General features: G+C 49.5%; 12 protein-coding genes across 12 annotated transcripts; 5 read left to right on the top strand and 7 right to left on the bottom strand.

Annotated features, from left to right (window-relative positions):
* Positions 1-71: 71 nt before the first annotated feature.
* Positions 72-1,640, bottom strand: OGAPODRAFT_75900 (uncharacterized protein; the record flags this gene model as incomplete). Its single annotated transcript, XM_018356099.1, has 1 exon — positions 72-1,640. The coding sequence occupies one exon, from the start codon at positions 1,638-1,640 to the stop codon at positions 72-74; it is 1,569 nt and encodes a 522-aa protein (XP_018211235.1).
* Positions 1,641-1,711: 71 nt separating this feature from the next.
* Positions 1,712-2,146, top strand: OGAPODRAFT_7594 (uncharacterized protein; the record flags this gene model as incomplete). The annotated part of the gene is made up of 1 exon (XM_018356103.1): positions 1,712-2,146. One exon carries the CDS (start codon positions 1,712-1,714, stop codon positions 2,144-2,146), a length of 435 nt encoding a protein of 144 aa, XP_018211234.1.
* OGAPODRAFT_16070 (uncharacterized protein) lies at positions 2,137-2,643 on the bottom strand. The gene is made up of 2 exons (XM_018354153.1): positions 2,610-2,643; positions 2,137-2,573 (listed from the first exon to the last, which is right to left on the bottom strand). Exons 1-2 carry the CDS (start codon positions 2,618-2,620, stop codon positions 2,159-2,161), a joined length of 426 nt encoding a protein of 141 aa, XP_018211233.1. The 5' UTR covers positions 2,621-2,643; the 3' UTR covers positions 2,137-2,158.
* Positions 2,644-2,716: 73 nt separating this feature from the next.
* On the top strand, positions 2,717-5,297 carry OGAPODRAFT_93321 (uncharacterized protein; the record flags this gene model as incomplete). Its single annotated transcript, XM_018357317.1, has 1 exon — positions 2,717-5,297. One exon carries the CDS (start codon positions 2,717-2,719, stop codon positions 4,688-4,690), a length of 1,974 nt encoding a protein of 657 aa, XP_018211232.1. The 3' UTR covers positions 4,691-5,297.
* A 160-nt stretch (positions 5,298-5,457) lies between these two features.
* On the top strand, positions 5,458-7,174 carry OGAPODRAFT_16058 (uncharacterized protein). Its single transcript, XM_018354152.1, has 2 exons — positions 5,458-5,629; positions 5,733-7,174. Exons 1-2 carry the CDS (start codon positions 5,462-5,464, stop codon positions 6,960-6,962), a joined length of 1,398 nt encoding a protein of 465 aa, XP_018211231.1. The 5' UTR covers positions 5,458-5,461; the 3' UTR covers positions 6,963-7,174.
* Positions 7,175-7,222: 48 nt separating this feature from the next.
* OGAPODRAFT_82027 (uncharacterized protein) lies at positions 7,223-8,110 on the top strand. The gene has a single exon (XM_018356586.1). It carries the CDS (start codon positions 7,325-7,327, stop codon positions 8,021-8,023), a length of 699 nt encoding a protein of 232 aa, XP_018211230.1. The 5' UTR covers positions 7,223-7,324; the 3' UTR covers positions 8,024-8,110.
* Positions 8,111-8,183: 73 nt separating this feature from the next.
* On the top strand, positions 8,184-9,920 carry OGAPODRAFT_99071 (uncharacterized protein; the record flags this gene model as incomplete). Its single annotated transcript, XM_018358065.1, has 1 exon — positions 8,184-9,920. The coding sequence occupies one exon, from the start codon at positions 8,184-8,186 to the stop codon at positions 8,796-8,798; it is 615 nt and encodes a 204-aa protein (XP_018211228.1). The 3' UTR covers positions 8,799-9,920.
* Positions 8,206-9,920, bottom strand: OGAPODRAFT_16052 (uncharacterized protein). The gene has a single exon (XM_018354151.1). The coding sequence runs from the start codon at positions 9,894-9,896 to the stop codon at positions 8,892-8,894; it is 1,005 nt and encodes a 334-aa protein (XP_018211229.1). The 5' UTR covers positions 9,897-9,920; the 3' UTR covers positions 8,206-8,891.
* A 96-nt stretch (positions 9,921-10,016) lies between these two features.
* OGAPODRAFT_16051 (uncharacterized protein) lies at positions 10,017-10,498 on the bottom strand. Its single transcript, XM_018354150.1, has one exon. It carries the CDS (start codon positions 10,461-10,463, stop codon positions 10,038-10,040), a length of 426 nt encoding a protein of 141 aa, XP_018211227.1. The 5' UTR covers positions 10,464-10,498; the 3' UTR covers positions 10,017-10,037.
* A 55-nt stretch (positions 10,499-10,553) lies between these two features.
* OGAPODRAFT_93315 (uncharacterized protein) lies at positions 10,554-12,456 on the bottom strand (the record flags this gene model as incomplete). Its single annotated transcript, XM_018357316.1, has 1 exon — positions 10,554-12,456. A coding segment is annotated over exon 1 (1,062 nt), but the record flags the coding sequence as incomplete, so codon positions are not given.
* OGAPODRAFT_7586 (uncharacterized protein) lies at positions 11,692-12,456 on the bottom strand (the record flags this gene model as incomplete). Its single annotated transcript, XM_018356094.1, has 1 exon — positions 11,692-12,456. The coding sequence occupies one exon, from the start codon at positions 12,454-12,456 to the stop codon at positions 11,692-11,694; it is 765 nt and encodes a 254-aa protein (XP_018211226.1).
* A 63-nt stretch (positions 12,457-12,519) lies between these two features.
* OGAPODRAFT_16050 (uncharacterized protein) lies at positions 12,520-14,181 on the bottom strand (the record flags this gene model as incomplete). Its single annotated transcript, XM_018354149.1, has 1 exon — positions 12,520-14,181. Exon 1 carries the CDS (start codon positions 14,153-14,155, stop codon positions 12,521-12,523), a length of 1,635 nt encoding a protein of 544 aa, XP_018211224.1. The 5' UTR covers positions 14,156-14,181.
* Between the last annotated feature and the right edge of the window lie 356 nt (positions 14,182-14,537).

Below are 14,537 nucleotides of genomic sequence, written 5' to 3'. Positions count from 1 at the left end.
ACGCGAAAGGCTGAATTTCACACGATTCGTGTTTTTTTCCAAAGTTGGCTACATTTAGTTACATTACGTAATCAATACGGCTCGAGCAGCTGGCACACACGAGCGCCCAGATCAGCACAGTCTGCGGCCGAGGCCGCTTCCGAGTACACTCGCACGGCGTTTTCCGTGCCACTCGCCCTCACAAAGGAACGGCCTCGCACGTATGCAGCCACCAAAGCATCGATTTTGGCCTGCAGGCCAGCCGGCTCCACAAGTCTTCTCTCCGCGTCGGTGGTCTTGAAAACAAACCTGTCTTTCACAATAACTTTGAACAGCTTGTTCGGAAGCTCAGTGTAGTCTTTGCCCCAGTCCACACATGTTTTATTTTGGATTCTTAATGCAAGCAGAACAGCAAAGAGGTCTGAAATGGAGTCGCCCACTGTTTGATTGATGACTTCTGTAAGAAGTACCAGCGTCTTAAGGGCCCGTTCCTCTTCTGGCAAGCCTGTGTGTGTACATTTCAGTTTACTTATGAGCTTCTCGGAGAAAAGAACTGTACCATGTCCGTTGGCCTCGAAATATACTCCAATGTCGTATCCTTGTGCCTTGTGATGAAGATGCTTGACTCCAGTCGGAGTGAAGTCGACAGGGATTTGAAGCGTCTCCTGGATATATTTAGTTGAGTCTCCGTTGGCGTATGCAGTTTGTATGATTCCCATTTTAGCTTCAACTTTGGCTTGCTGGAGCAGTTTGTTGATGAAGCTCGCCAGGAGTGTGGCGATGCGGTCTCCGTCCAAAAGCTGAAAGCGTGAGTTGTCTGTGTAATAGAAAACCACCCTATCGGCGTCACCGTCGAAGGACGAGTAAAGCTGGTGGTCTCTCGGTTGCACGTTAGCAGGTAGTTTTTGGTTGGTCTTGACGTAGTCTGCGCCACACTCAACATTCAATGCACTTTTATCTTGCGTGTTGCTGTTCACCACGCTGATATTGAAAAGATCACTGCTCAAGTTGCGTAGTTTCGGTGCGCCCACTCCGTTTGCAGCATCCACGGTTATTTCCAGCGGCTCGGAAACATTCCACAAACGAAGTATCTCTTCGACCGCACTGACTATCTTTTTATTATATCCCTTCTCAGAAGGCTCTCCAAAGCCCGGATCATTGTGCGATCTGACCAAATAGTGTAGCTGAGGAGTGGTGAGCTCTCCAAAGCTTTTTGCTCGTCCAAACACCTCAATTCCATCAACGGCTGCTCTGAGCAGCTGTGGACTCGTCTCCCGTGTGTCCATACCAACGACAACGAGTCCAGCCTGTGCAACGTCAATCTTTTCTCTCGCGACAATGTCCCGCACGTCGTCCTCGAGATTGTCGCTGTTGGCCAGCTGGGTGGCATAGGGCTCCCACAGCTGCGGCAGCATTTCTCCCAGTGGATCCACAACCTTGACGCCGTTGTCCTGCGGCGGGTTATGGGACGCGGTGATCATGACGCCAATGGTTTTCCCTCGGAGCTTTGCAGATCTCAAAGCAGCCAGCACGCCCACCCTGAACACGGTTGAGTCCAGCAGAGATCCAAGAGTGCGGAACCCAGCTGTCCCATACGCAAAAGTGGTGTTTGGTGGTTTTGGATGGCGCGCACTGGCGGCAGACAGAGTGTCCTTAGTCATGTAAACAGATAAATAAAATTGAGGATTTAAATTTCATTAGGTAATTCTTGTGCGAAATAATTCGGTATATAATGGCTCCGTCGCTGCCCGTCTATTCCAGAGAGGAGCTACGAGACCATTACCCGCATCTGTTTCCGGAGCGAATAGTGGACGAAAATGGCAGAGAGAAGCTCAACTTGGACAACTGCAAGCTGTGGTCGCTGACGCAGCACCAGTGCACGTTTGACGGAGACAAGACTATATGCGTGCCGTTCAAGCGGGTTTTCGCACGGTGCAAAGACACAGAGTATTATTCCAGGAAAGAGCTGAGCGGGTTCAGACTGCTTCCTGAGCAGAGGGGCGAGAAAGAGACGGAAACGTACCGCAACATCGAGATCACCACCGAAAAAGATAACCCTTACAGCGCCCAAGACCCGTTGCTGGCAGACTTTTTGCGCGCGGACAAAGTGCTGCACCAGAAAATGAACCAGTACTACGAGAATATCATCAAAGAGTCGCAGAATTAGTAGATAGGTACATTAATGGAACTGGAACGTCTCGCCTTCTGAAGGCTGTGGCAATTTCCGATTTGCACCGCTGGCCATCTCCTTTCTGAGCTCCAGCAGCAGGATCTCCATGCTATACGTTCTTTTCCAGGAGCTCAATGTAGGAAACTTGCTGGCAAGCACGAGTCCTGTATTCTGGTCGACACATGGCAGATTGATCTTCGATATGAATCTGACGATGGGCGGCTTTTCCGGGTACTCTGGCCCGCATTCTATGGTGAGGGAGTAGATCCTGTTTTCATGCGACGAGTTCGGCGGTCCCAGAATCGTCCCGTTCCAATGGGTCATGGTAATGTCGTCCAGGTCTTGTAGACCGTACGAGCACGACTCAGCGCCCAGGCCCTTCTCACCCTTTTCGAGCTCCTCTAGCAGCTTAAAGTTTCTCGGACTGGCTGTTAGCGACGGCACAAATTGGCGCACTTACATTTTAGACATGATGGAAGCTAAAGCGTGCGAGGTTTATTTATTTAGGAGCCTCTCATTTGCCGTTTGACACAGCCACAAATCGATTTAATAAAATATTCGCGTTACATGTCTGGACAAAGCACGCCGAGCTCGCCATTTATAGCGCATCCGCCCGAACTACCGGGTGATGGCGATCTGCAGAAACGGCTGGCGGCTCTGGAATACCAGTACAGCCAGCTGAAGAACAGCTATGAGATAGACAAGGTCAAGAGCCAGGCTATAGTGAAGAGGCTGGAGAGGGATCTGGAGCACAGATCAAGCGAGTACGAGACCGCCGTCAGCGATTCGAAGCTGTTGTTTGACGAGAACAACAAGCTGAAGTGTGAATTGAGAGAATTGGCCCACAACTTCGAACAGACGACGGACGAGAACAGATCGCTCCGGACAGAGCTGGATGCCAAGACGTGCAAGCTGGATAGGCATCTGGACGAGTTCCAGGAGATAGAAAAGCGTCTGGAGGATGTCATTGCACTCAAAGATGCCGAATTGCGGCACAAGGATTCGGAATTGCTGCGATTAAGGGATGCAATGCGCGAGGAGCTGGCCCTGAAGAGCAGCAGGATCGACGAGCTTGCTGACCAGCTGCGTATCAAAGATTCGCAGATTTTGGAGATGCACGAGCGCAGTGTACATATTGACGAAACCAAGGCTCGCGAGTTGTACGAGAAAGAGTGCAGCAACCAGTTGGAATACATCCGCGAGCTGGAAAAGAAGAATCTGGAGCTGAGCAACAAATTGCGTACGTTGCAGTCGAAGCAGGATTATGTTCAGGTGCTGAAGGAGGAGAAGGCGACGTTGTCCCAGAGATTGGCTACGTATGAGGCTCTCGAGACCGAGTATGAGGACTTGAAACTGAAATACGCAGCCATGGAGCAGAAAATGGGAAACTGGCCTCTTTCGGACCCGCCTGCCATCATTCTCAATAAATGCTCCATGCTGGAGTCCACAAACAGCCAGCTTTTGCAGAAGAACGAATTTCTACGTAACGAGCTTGCGCGCACTCAGCAAGAGGTGGTCGATCTGCAATCAAAGCTGCTGAAGTCTAATGATAGACAAACAGCGCTCAAGTCCAAGCTGTTTGAGAAAGACACCGAGACCACCAAGCTAAGCAACAACGTCAAGCTGTTGACGCAAGAAATTCAGTTTTTGAAGGACAGAATCGATAACGTGACTGAGGAGAACACAATGTTGCTGAAAAATAAAGGTGTGGAAGCAGAGAACGCGCAGAAGTTTGAAGGGCTTGTGTCTCTTCTTGAGTCATACAAACAGCAATTACAGAGTTTACAGAGCCAAGATTCAGGACAGAAAAGACGCAGAAGCGAGCAAGAGCAGCCAAACGGAGCTGCACAGCTGGCCGAGGAGCTGAAGAAAAAGATCAACGAGAATAACGAATTAGTGCGGACTATAGAGGAAAAAAACAAGCGGTTGGTCCAGTTGGAAGGCGAAGTGAGGAAGCTGAGTAGTAGCAGCAACGAAAGGGGCGTCCGGGTACTGGAATTGCGCGAGAATCCGGCCGCGAGACACGAACGCGTAACTAGAAAAATGCTGGAGAAATTACGGCAGGAGAACCAACAGCTGGTCGATGCCAAGCTAGCAACCGACCAGCTGATCCCCAAAACGGTGTATGAGCGTGTTTGTCTGGAGCAGGACCAGCTACAGGAGGAGATAAAGTCAATGAATAAGCGAATGACCCGGCTACGCGAGATGTTTAGCTCCAAGGCGGCGCGGTTCAACGAGATTGTGTTTCTGCTGCTTGGATACAAAATCGAGCTTCTCAGTGAGACAAAGCTCAAAATGTATCCCAAGTTCAACAGAGACAGTTTCATTCAAGTTGATCTGGGTCGGCACGGCAGCAAAATGGGCCATCTTCTGGATGGAGACGGAATCCGAGTGAAACTTCCGGCCGAAGCCGGATTCCAAAAAGTCGACGTCGACAACCTAATTCGGTTCTGGGTCCTGGAGAAGCAACAACCATGCTGTTTCTTCAATGCACTGAACCTGGAACTTTACGACAAGGGCCAGGAGTTGCTCCCGAGTTAGGACCGATATGTGCAGGTTGTGGAGGTGGGGATGATCCCCAGGGGTGAGAAGCTAGTGAGTGGGGTTGACTTCAAATCGGGGCCGTTTTCGCAGGACTCCGACACTGGTGGTGTACGGGTGGATCTAAAATTCCAGCGAATGGCAGCCGCCTGTATTGTAATATCACGCATGGAAACGCGCTTGCAACACATAGAGAGTATTGAGAGCAGTAGTGAGAACTTAAGCCCAGCTTGACATTTTCCTGGGTGAAATCCGCCAGGGGTGCGTTGTGGGGTAAATAGGGTCTTAGTGCGCGAGGTCAGGAGGCGATCCGGACGAAAGATAAGTTTTTGTACGGGGCATGAAAAAAAATTCATGACCTCAAATGCACGGATATAATTGGTTGCTTAGGCAGGAGATCGAGGTCGCAAGCGACGCACGTACCGATGGAATCGGGCCTTTGAGCACTCAATCGCAGTGTTGAGGTGCCGCTGAAAAGCTCAGGCAGCCATTCGAGCCCTCATAAGCACGCTCTGCGTCTTTGGTGAGCGCCATGGCGGCTGGAAGCGGAGTTATTACCTGTTTCCGTGCCAAGCTACCTTCTGCACAGCCGTGTTTTTTGTGCTCCCTCCCTGACACTATGGGGTGTCCCGATTATTATTTACTATGTGGCACACAATAGAGTTTATGTAAATGATGACCGGCAGACGTTGGGATATAAATTGAATGTACAAGAAGCACTTTTTTTGTTATTTTGCTTTCTTCAAAAGACATCTGAATTGTGTATAGAAAATGTCTGCATTGAGAACCGTTACCAGAACAGCCTCAAGAAAATCTACGCTGTACAATGCCGTTCGTGCCTACTCTACCAAAGAGTCGACTCTGAAGGAAAGATTCGCTGAGCTTTTGCCAGAGAAGCAAGCTCAAGTTAAGGAGCTCAAGGCCAAATACGGTAAAACTGTGAGTATCAAGATATTTTGAAATTTTCGCGGGACCGAATATGCGTTTCGGGGCCGGAGTAATTTTATTTGCGTTGATATTGAACAGCACTAATATTTGTTAGGTGATTGGCGAGGTGTTGTTAGAACAGGCCTATGGTGGTATGAGAGGTATCAAGGGTTTGGTCTGGGAAGGCTCTGTTTTGGATCCTTTGGAAGGAATTCGGTTCAGAGGAAGAACCATTCCGGACATTCAGAAGGAGCTCCCTAAGGCCGAGGGCGGTGAGCAGCCACTTCCAGAGGCCCTTTTCTGGCTCCTGCTGACTGGCGAGGTCCCTACGGCCGCCCAAACCAAGGCTTTTTCGGAGGAGCTCGCTGCCAGATCGAAATTGCCAAAGCATGTTGAAGAGATCATCGACAGATCCCCGGCCACTTTGCACCCTATGGCCCAATTCTCTATTGCTGTGACTGCTTTGGAGTCGGAGTCCCAGTTCGCCAAGGCATATGCAGCAGGTGTCAACAAAAAAGAGTACTGGAAGTACACCTACGAAGACTCCATCGAGCTTCTGGCCAAGCTGCCAGTCATCGCCGCCAGAATCTACAGAAACGTGTTCAAGGACGGTAAGATCGCCGCTGTGGACACCAGCCTGGACTATAGTGCTAACTTTGCCAACATGCTTGGTTACGGCTCCAACCCAGAGTTCCTTGAACTTATGAGACTGTATCTGTCCATTCACTCCGACCACGAGGGTGGTAACGTGTCTGCACACACCACTCACCTGGTTGGATCTGCGCTTTCCTCACCATTCCTATCCCTGGCTGCCGGTCTGAACGGATTGGCCGGTCCATTGCACGGAAGAGCCAACCAGGAGGTGTTGGAGTGGCTCAAGGCCATGCAATCCGAGCTGAAGGGCGACATCTCAAAGGAGAATATTGAAAAGTATTTGTGGAACACCCTGAACTCGGGCCGTGTGGTTCCAGGTTACGGCCACGCCGTCTTGAGAAAGACCGACCCAAGATACACTGCTCAGAGAGAGTTTGCTTTGAAACACATGCCAGATTACGATTTGTTCAAGCTCGTCTCGAACATCTACGAAGTTGCTCCAAAGGTGCTGACCGAGCACGGCAAGACCAAGAACCCATGGCCAAACGTTGACTCTCACTCTGGTGTTCTTCTGCAATACTACGGCTTCACCGAGGAGTCCTTCTACACTGTGCTGTTTGGTGTCTCCAGAGCATTTGGTGTCCTGCCACAGCTCATCATCGACAGAGGTCTTGGAATGCCAATCGAGAGACCAAAGTCGTTCTCCACCGAGAAGTACAAGCAACTGGTGGAGAGTATCAACAAAGCATGATGATGATATTATTTATTGGTATTTACGAGACGAATAAAAGAGTTACCAAAAATTCGTATGGAACGGCGGTGAGCTGCTTGAGAATCTCTGCTAGTAGCTGAAGCTTAAAACATTCAACAAGTTGACATCCATGTCCAACATTGTGAATGATTATATAATCTCTGATTCTGTGGGGCGTGTGCAGCACACATTTTCTGGAGGCTGGAAGTTAGGAATAGATAATTAATTTACAGCAAATTTGTCGTTTCCCCATTTAACTTGATACTAAATACTAGCCATATCCCACACAGGCCTATACTTTGACAACTTGTCATACCAAAGCTCAGTATAATCGACTTTGACACTTTTTTCACCGGTCTAAAATGAGTTATTATACAGCTTCAAATTACAACAGTGATACCCAAACTCCATCGCAGATGTCTCTCAACCCCCAGCAACAGACATCTCTGGCCTCGTTGTTGGCATCCGCTGCTTCGCAGCAGGCCCAGCAGAACCCTGCAGGACAGAACTTACAGGCAGCAAGTTTAGTGGGTAATCCAAACATGCAATCTCCGAGCCAGATTTACAACCACATGGCCAGCAACTTAGCCGCTTCTGGCGCCTCTGCTGGTAACTACACGGCTCTGTCGACCTCCAACTCTTCCACGGGCTCTTCTACATACCAGTCGTTGCTGCTTTCGTCGCCCCAGACCTCCGTGGCCTCTCTTTACTCGACCCAGAGAGCTCGTTTTATGTCGTCTAAGGGCTTTGATTTCGAAGACGACATGGAGTTCTGTCCTGAGATTGTCCACACGGGAAAGAGCAAGTTTAATCCATACACGTCGCAGACTTTCAGCCCAAACACTTCGCCAGAGGCCGCTGCCCACGCTCAGACATCTCCCCTGAGCCCGGGCACGCAAGGCGTGCAATCTCTGTATTCTAGGTTTGCGCAGGCCACGCCTGGAACCCCAAGTGGTTCCTCTCCACGGCCAAGCACGCCCCGGACTAAGAAGGTGCTTGAAATTGTAAATCCGCACACAGGAATGAAGATTTCGCAGGGCAACGTTTCTGCTGTGAAATGACTCCTTATGACTGAATGATTGGGTTGGGAATATGCTGGGTTATTGTAAAATAGATGATAGATGCTGTTTAAGTATGTCTAATAGTCGTTGAATTACCCGGCTGTAGAAATATTCATAAAAAAACCTTGGAAAATTACACTCAATCACTCTTTTGTTCAACATGGCCACTAAGTTCAGACAGCCTCAGTGGCTTAAGAGCAACGGGTTTGCGCCGCACGTTTATCTCTTTCGCAATATTGAATCAGGCCAAGTGATGTACTCCCAGACACCCCACATCACCAAATACCAGATCGAACAGCAGAGTTTTAGACCCAACTGGGAAAACAGAAAGCCCTCAAAAAGACGCGATCTATGGCGTCCGATGGCCGTCGCACAGTTTGATTCACACGAAAAGGCGGTCAGAGCCTACAATGCGCTAGTTGAGCTCAAATACATGCGTCAAGTGACAAAACGGAAGGAGGCAGAGGCTCTGCGGAAGAGAAACCAGTTTCAACAGATCTGGTACTTTGGCCAGTACCGTCCAACGTGGGCTCAGGAGTCCGTGAGCGACCTCACCACTGTGCTAGACGAACTTAGACTTTCCTCGAAAATTTACTGGGACTCTCTGTGGCGTAAAGGAGACGACAAGTATTGGAAAGGTTTGGAAGTGGAGCACGACGAGCTGGACAAGGTGAGCCCAAGAGAGAAGTTCGTGGCGCTGAACGAGGTGGAGCAGAAATGGAAAGAAGAGCAGGAAGCTGCTGAGGCCGAACAACAACCACAACCTGCCGTGTAAATAGAACGAGTAGCACGATTTAAACCATTTACTCACTATATTATTACAAACCTGATTATTAGATGTTTTTCACATGTCATTAGTCATCTCTTATTACTCTTGTTTCTCGTCTTTGCGCTTCAACTTGTTTTGCTCCTCCTGTTTTCTCTTTTCGTTCTTCTTTCTGCGTTCCTCCAAAAATATTTTGTACTTTTCCAACGTGATTTTCTTTTGCTTGTCCGAGTACTCATCCACGCCATGATATGTAGTGTCAAACAGCTTGTCCCAGATGGTGAAGAAGGGCTGCGAGAAATTATACTTCACACCGAAATGCTGATGGTGAATATCATGATAAATCGAGTTATTCGGGAACAGAATCTGGAACGGATCGAATGGGAATGCATACCCGCAATGATCGTCGACAGTTTTCAACGTGGAAAATGTGTAAAGGAAAATCTGCTCTCGAGGATTTAGTGCGGTCACCAAACTGGCAATCCCAGTGCCTACCGTATCAAGCAAGAAACCCTCGACGGGATCGTTAAAAAGAGCACCGAAAGCATAAGGAACGTAGAGTTTGTGGTGGCGAGAATGGAAGCGTCTGTATAGCCATTTGTTAAGATGCATGGCGCGATGAAGCATGTATTGCCAGCTATCAATGATGAAAAATGCTATGGCAATTTTGAGAAGTGAAAGGCCATACCAATATATCACGTAAAGCGCCCATGTTGGAATAAACTCCGGAACTGCATGTCTCCATCCCCAAAGAGTGTGGTTTTCGTAGCCGGTGGTCGGCTTAGGATCAAATTGGTAGAAAATTAGGGCCGCGACGGTCTGGATGATATGTTGCAAAATGACGTCCCGAATCACAATGGAAAGAGAAACGGTATTCTTCCTGAGCATCTCTTCTGATGGGTGAATGCGGTACCTCTCGGCAAGCTCGTACACGTCGATTATATGGTACAAGGTTGAGTACACCCAATACGCCACGACTGGGGCGATCACCGCTAGCAAGCCATCTGGAAGCCCTTCTATCAAGTTCGCCTTCGGTGTTTCATTGAATGGAGGCCTCAAGGGACCTTCGATTATCTTGAGATCGTTACGATCCACCAAAGAAAACATTTGTCGAGAAAATCTACCGATTCTGGCCCGGGCTTTATATTTATAATGTAATAAAAAAAAATAAACGAACCACATAAAATTTTAGTGGCTGACGCCGACGCGTCGATATCGTATTTCGTTCGTATTTCATTAGTACATGCTCTAATTGATTTTCCCCCGCCCTTCCACGAGGGCCTCCTCGTCGTAGATCATCGGATGATCGAACTGGTCGTCTTCATCCTTATAGAAATGCTCTAATTGCTCAGAAATGAACAATCCCACAATGCTCACTGTACAGCCAAACCCAAAACACTTATCGAACCAAACGTCGATAAAGGAAATATCGTGATCGAAGAGCGTGAGACGGCTGGAAAGTAGATGTGTGTGAAGCAGCACGGTGGTCGACAGTAGATAGATGCCTGTCAACTCGCACACAAGAAGGTCGACAAAGAAAGACGAATCAGACACAGCTGACTGGTCTTTAGCAGACGGTAGCAATTTGCCTAGCTTGTGGAATGTGGTCACCACGCTCTGGAACGAGCAGCAAAACAGGAAGAATGAGAAAACAAAGCTCACGTTCGTGGCCATCTGGTCTTCGTAGTCGCCTATATCGTAGTGTTTGGTGATGATTCGTGCGATGGTAACAGATAGCGTATCGGCAGACTGGGCATCAGGTTTGGGGGATTTGAGTCCGAATTCCTCAAAATATATTATTGGCAGCCGGATGACCATGATGTTGACAATTTTATACAGACAGTAGAGCGAAAAGAGAACGTTGAGCCATTTGGAGACCTTGCCTCGGAGTGAGGCCACATACTGCTGGGAACGGTAATTAGCAACCAAGACTGAGAGGTCCTGCAGCAGCTCGCGCTTCATCTGGTTCAAGGCCCCAAGCTCGTTTTTCAAGTCCGAATTGGAGGGCGACTGTGCTAGCTCGGTGGTTCTGGTGTGAATCAGTTCTGTTGTCGTGCGCAACGTCTCAACGCTTCTAGCAACGTCTGTCTTTCGCACACGTTTGTGTTTCTTAATGAAGGAGTAGTACAAAGAGGACACAGATCCAATGCCGTTCAGGGCTGCGAGACAGGTCACACCCAACATGGTGACCTCTATCAACGAGTTTGAGAAGAAAAGCGAATAGCTCTCCATCTGGGACGCTGCTGTGGCTAAGATGTTGAATGTCCGGAAAACCAGAGCCCACGTTATGAACACAAACAGGAAAACCAGTCCCTTGTGTTTCGTGCTCAATAGTCGGGCCACGCGAGAGACAAGAGGCAGACGGGAGACGGCCATGAAAAGCAGCACACTTGGGTTCACGTACGTTAACAGAAAAATCAGCACCGACAGCGTGAATTCCCAGTCCCACAGGCGAGCGGCAGAGTTTCCCAAATCGATAATTTCAAACAGCACCAGGCCAATTATTTGTAGAGAGAAAGAGATAGACACATTGAAAAGCACCTGTGCCGCTTTTTTGATGACCCTATTCTCCGGGTTGGTTATTTTGGGCTCCAACAGGGGCTTGATGAATCTCTGTTCGACATTTGGGTTCAACTGGACGGGTTTCTGGAGGATCTTTTCCAGGTCTTTGCTCAGAGTCTCTTGCAAGGACTGTGAGGACTGGAAAATGCCGGTTGAAGAGCAGATATAGGGAAAAACAATTCGGTGGACGAGCCGCTCTGCCACCTGGAAGTTTATCGCGTGGACAACGACCAAAAGACAGACGCCCAATACCTCGTTCCACATATTTTGAACAGGTAGTAAATATCGAGCACAGCCGGAAGAGAAAAATTAATCCAGTCTGCTGTTGCACAGCCAGTGTTTAATTGATGGCCTTTTCGTGCAGCCAATTGGTGACCATCTCGATCTTGTTTTTGTGAACGTTGCCCTGGCCAAACTCTGTGTTGCCTTCAAGCAGCTCGAACTGGAATTTCCCATCTCTGAAGCTTGACGCTAGCTGTTGTACGATGGCCTCGTCGGACTGGCCATCTTTGGCAGATATCTGCGAGAGGTTGAGGATCTGGCGCTTGCGGAGTTGCGCGATTTCTGACTCAAGCAGCGACTTGATGGTGGTCCATTTTTTCGACGTGAACAGGTCGCATTTGTTGCAGAACAGCTGGAAATCGATTCCATTCGGCACACTCTCCGTGATTTCGTACAGTCTAATCAGATCCTGCGCGACCTCTGTACAGTACTCGCTAGAAAACTGCGACGCGTCGATCATGTAAATGATTCCCTTCACACAAGAGAGGTTCTTCTTGAGGAACGGATACAGATACAGCGACTTGAGTTTCTCGTTACCGGGGAAATCGTACACGTCGTAAGATCCGATCTGGTCACCAAGATTGAGCGTGGCACTGTTGGGCTCGACAGAGCTCACGGTCAGCACGGGTAGGTCGCCCTTCGTGAGCAGCTCAAACAGGTTGGTTTTGCCGCTAGATTTCGGCCCCGAGATGACAAACACGGGCCTCGAAGCATTGAAAATGCGTTTGCGGTTGAACAGCACCGACGTGACCAGGAGCACGGCCAACGCCAGCAGCAGCGAAACAATAAATTTCTGATAATCGGGAGGGGCCACTTCAAACATGGTAAAAGTGAAGATTTGAAAATTATGGTGCGAAAAAAAAATAATCATAAATAATATTCTATATTTACTCGGATGCCTCCTGTCTCTCTTTCGGCTCGCTTTCCTGGATAAACTCCTCGCTGGAACCGTTGTCGCCCACGGTCTCGAGAATTCCCTCGTACTCCTCGTCAACGTTGGCGACTGGTCCCTTGTACCATCTTTTGGCGTCCAGGGCGTACCAGACTAACGAAAAGAGCAACACGGCCCCCATCATCAGAACGGTGTAGTTCATGTTTTCCTTGGTGACCGGCATGTAGTTAGGGAAGACGAAGACGACAGAAACAAACACGGTCCACACACAGGCGTAGAACATGATTGGCTTGGCGAACTTGCCCAGGTTGAATGGTCCAGGCGACACACCCATCTTTTCCGAGTTGACCATGAAGAAGAAAATCACCAACACGTACGACCAATCAGTGGCGATGGCGCAGACGGAGAAAATGGCGTTCATGGCGATCGAGGAGCCGAGGTTGATCAGGGTCAGAAGCGAGTTGATGAGGGTGATCATCCACAGACATCTGAGCGGCACACCGGTGGTCTTGTCGACGTTGTACCAGAACGACGCGAACGGAACGCCACGGTCTCTGGAGAACGACCAGAACGATCTGCTGATGGAGCAGACGGCGACAGCGCCGCAGAACCAGAGCACAACGAAGCACAGGGCCAGGTACGCGGTGGCAGCTTGTCTGCCCATGGCATAGTCGAAGACCTGGACGATTGGCTGACCGGACGAGGTGTTGAGGATTGCGTCGAGGTCGTCACCCATGCACAGCGTGTAGACGATGTTGAGGATCCAGCCAAGGAACGCGGTCACGGTGAGTGCAGACGCAATGGCGAGCGGCGTGGTGTACGCGGCGTTGCTAATCTCCTCAGACATTCTGGAGGTGGCGTCGTAGCACGTCATGACCCACGACACGTTCAGGAAGCCGAAGAGGAAAGCCCATCCGTCGTGCGACCAGCCCGTGTTGTTGATCACCTTGGTGAAGACGTACTCTTTTGTATTAATTTTTGGGCACTTGACTAGCATGGTGATGATGAGGGCAATGACGGAGCCGATATTGACGAAACAGTAGTATTTGGTGATTCTGGCGAGGACGGAGGATGGCAACGAGTTGATGAGACCGTGTGTGATGATCACGGCGATCGACGCGCCGGTTATGTGGCCAGCTGTCGGCACGTACTTGTAGTCGGAAGCCATGGAAACCGTTTGCAACAGCAGCGTTGCAGCTCCGAAATCGGTCGAGCACGCTCCGGCCATGGCTCCGATGAAGTACAGCCACCCATCGATCCAGCAGACAAGAGGCACGTATTTCTTGGGCACGACGTGGGTAACCACATAGTACATTCCACCACAGGTTGGGAAACATGAGGTGATGTGGGAGACGGAGTAAGCGATAGCCAGGCAGCCAAACATGCCGATGAACCACGACCAGGACGCAGCGGCCGGGCCACCGGCCCACAGCGGATAGAGGTACGTGATGGCGACGGTTCCCATGAGACCAGAAATCGACAGGGCGAACGAGAACGTTGCCAAAAAAGAGTAGCTTCTGTTGAACTCCTGCTTGTAGCCGAGATGGGCAAGCTTGGCGGCGTCGGAGTCCAGAGTCACACGTGGAGACACTGTTGTGTGCAAATTAGCTTTTTCCAAGTCCTTGGTCATGTTTGGAATCTTCGAGCACAAGAAGGGCAGAGGTATTTGTAGGAAAATTTTTACGTGGGTAGCTGCAATAGTATTAAATCAGCGACACCAGGGAATCTACGATAGAGAGATCAAATAACTGCCGGATTAGTATAAGATTCACACGGGCACGATTGGCATTCGAGTAGCGCTGCCTCGGGGATCCAGTTTGTAAGATAACAGATATATCAAATATATCATCCTGCAGCTGCGTTATCGTGTCCGAAGCACACTTATCTTATCTGCGAGGCGCGCACGGTGCGAGACAATACGCAGCGGCTCCAAATGGACGTACTTATTGTAGGTTTTGGGGCAAGCAAAGAGCTAGTGTCTGTGGTGGCCATGTAATTTTCCTTCCTGATTC

Source organism: Ogataea polymorpha (genome assembly GCF_001664045.1).
Source record: "Ogataea polymorpha strain NCYC 495 leu1.1 chromosome Unknown OGAPOscaffold_3, whole genome shotgun sequence".
In the NCBI taxonomy this organism is placed as follows: domain Eukaryota; kingdom Fungi; phylum Ascomycota; class Pichiomycetes; order Pichiales; family Pichiaceae; genus Ogataea; species Ogataea polymorpha.
The sequence above is the reverse complement of the archived record's forward strand: the minus strand, read 5'-3'. Positions and strand labels throughout refer to the sequence as shown.

Coding starts and splice junctions, on each gene's coding strand:
- OGAPODRAFT_82027 (XM_018356586.1), top strand. CDS start 7,325: ATGAGTTATTATACAGCTTCAAATTACAACAGTGATACCCAAACTCCA.
- OGAPODRAFT_16052 (XM_018354151.1), bottom strand. CDS start 9,896: ATGTTTTCTTTGGTGGATCGTAACGATCTCAAGATAATCGAAGGTCCC.
- OGAPODRAFT_16058 (XM_018354152.1), top strand. CDS start 5,462: ATGTCTGCATTGAGAACCGTTACCAGAACAGCCTCAAGAAAATCTACG. Junction 5,630..5,732: donor AGGCCAAATACGGTAAAACT/GTGAGTATCAAG, acceptor AATATTTGTTAG/GTGATTGGCGAGGTGTTGTT.
- OGAPODRAFT_16051 (XM_018354150.1), bottom strand. CDS start 10,463: ATGGCCACGAACGTGAGCTTTGTTTTCTCATTCTTCCTGTTTTGCTGC.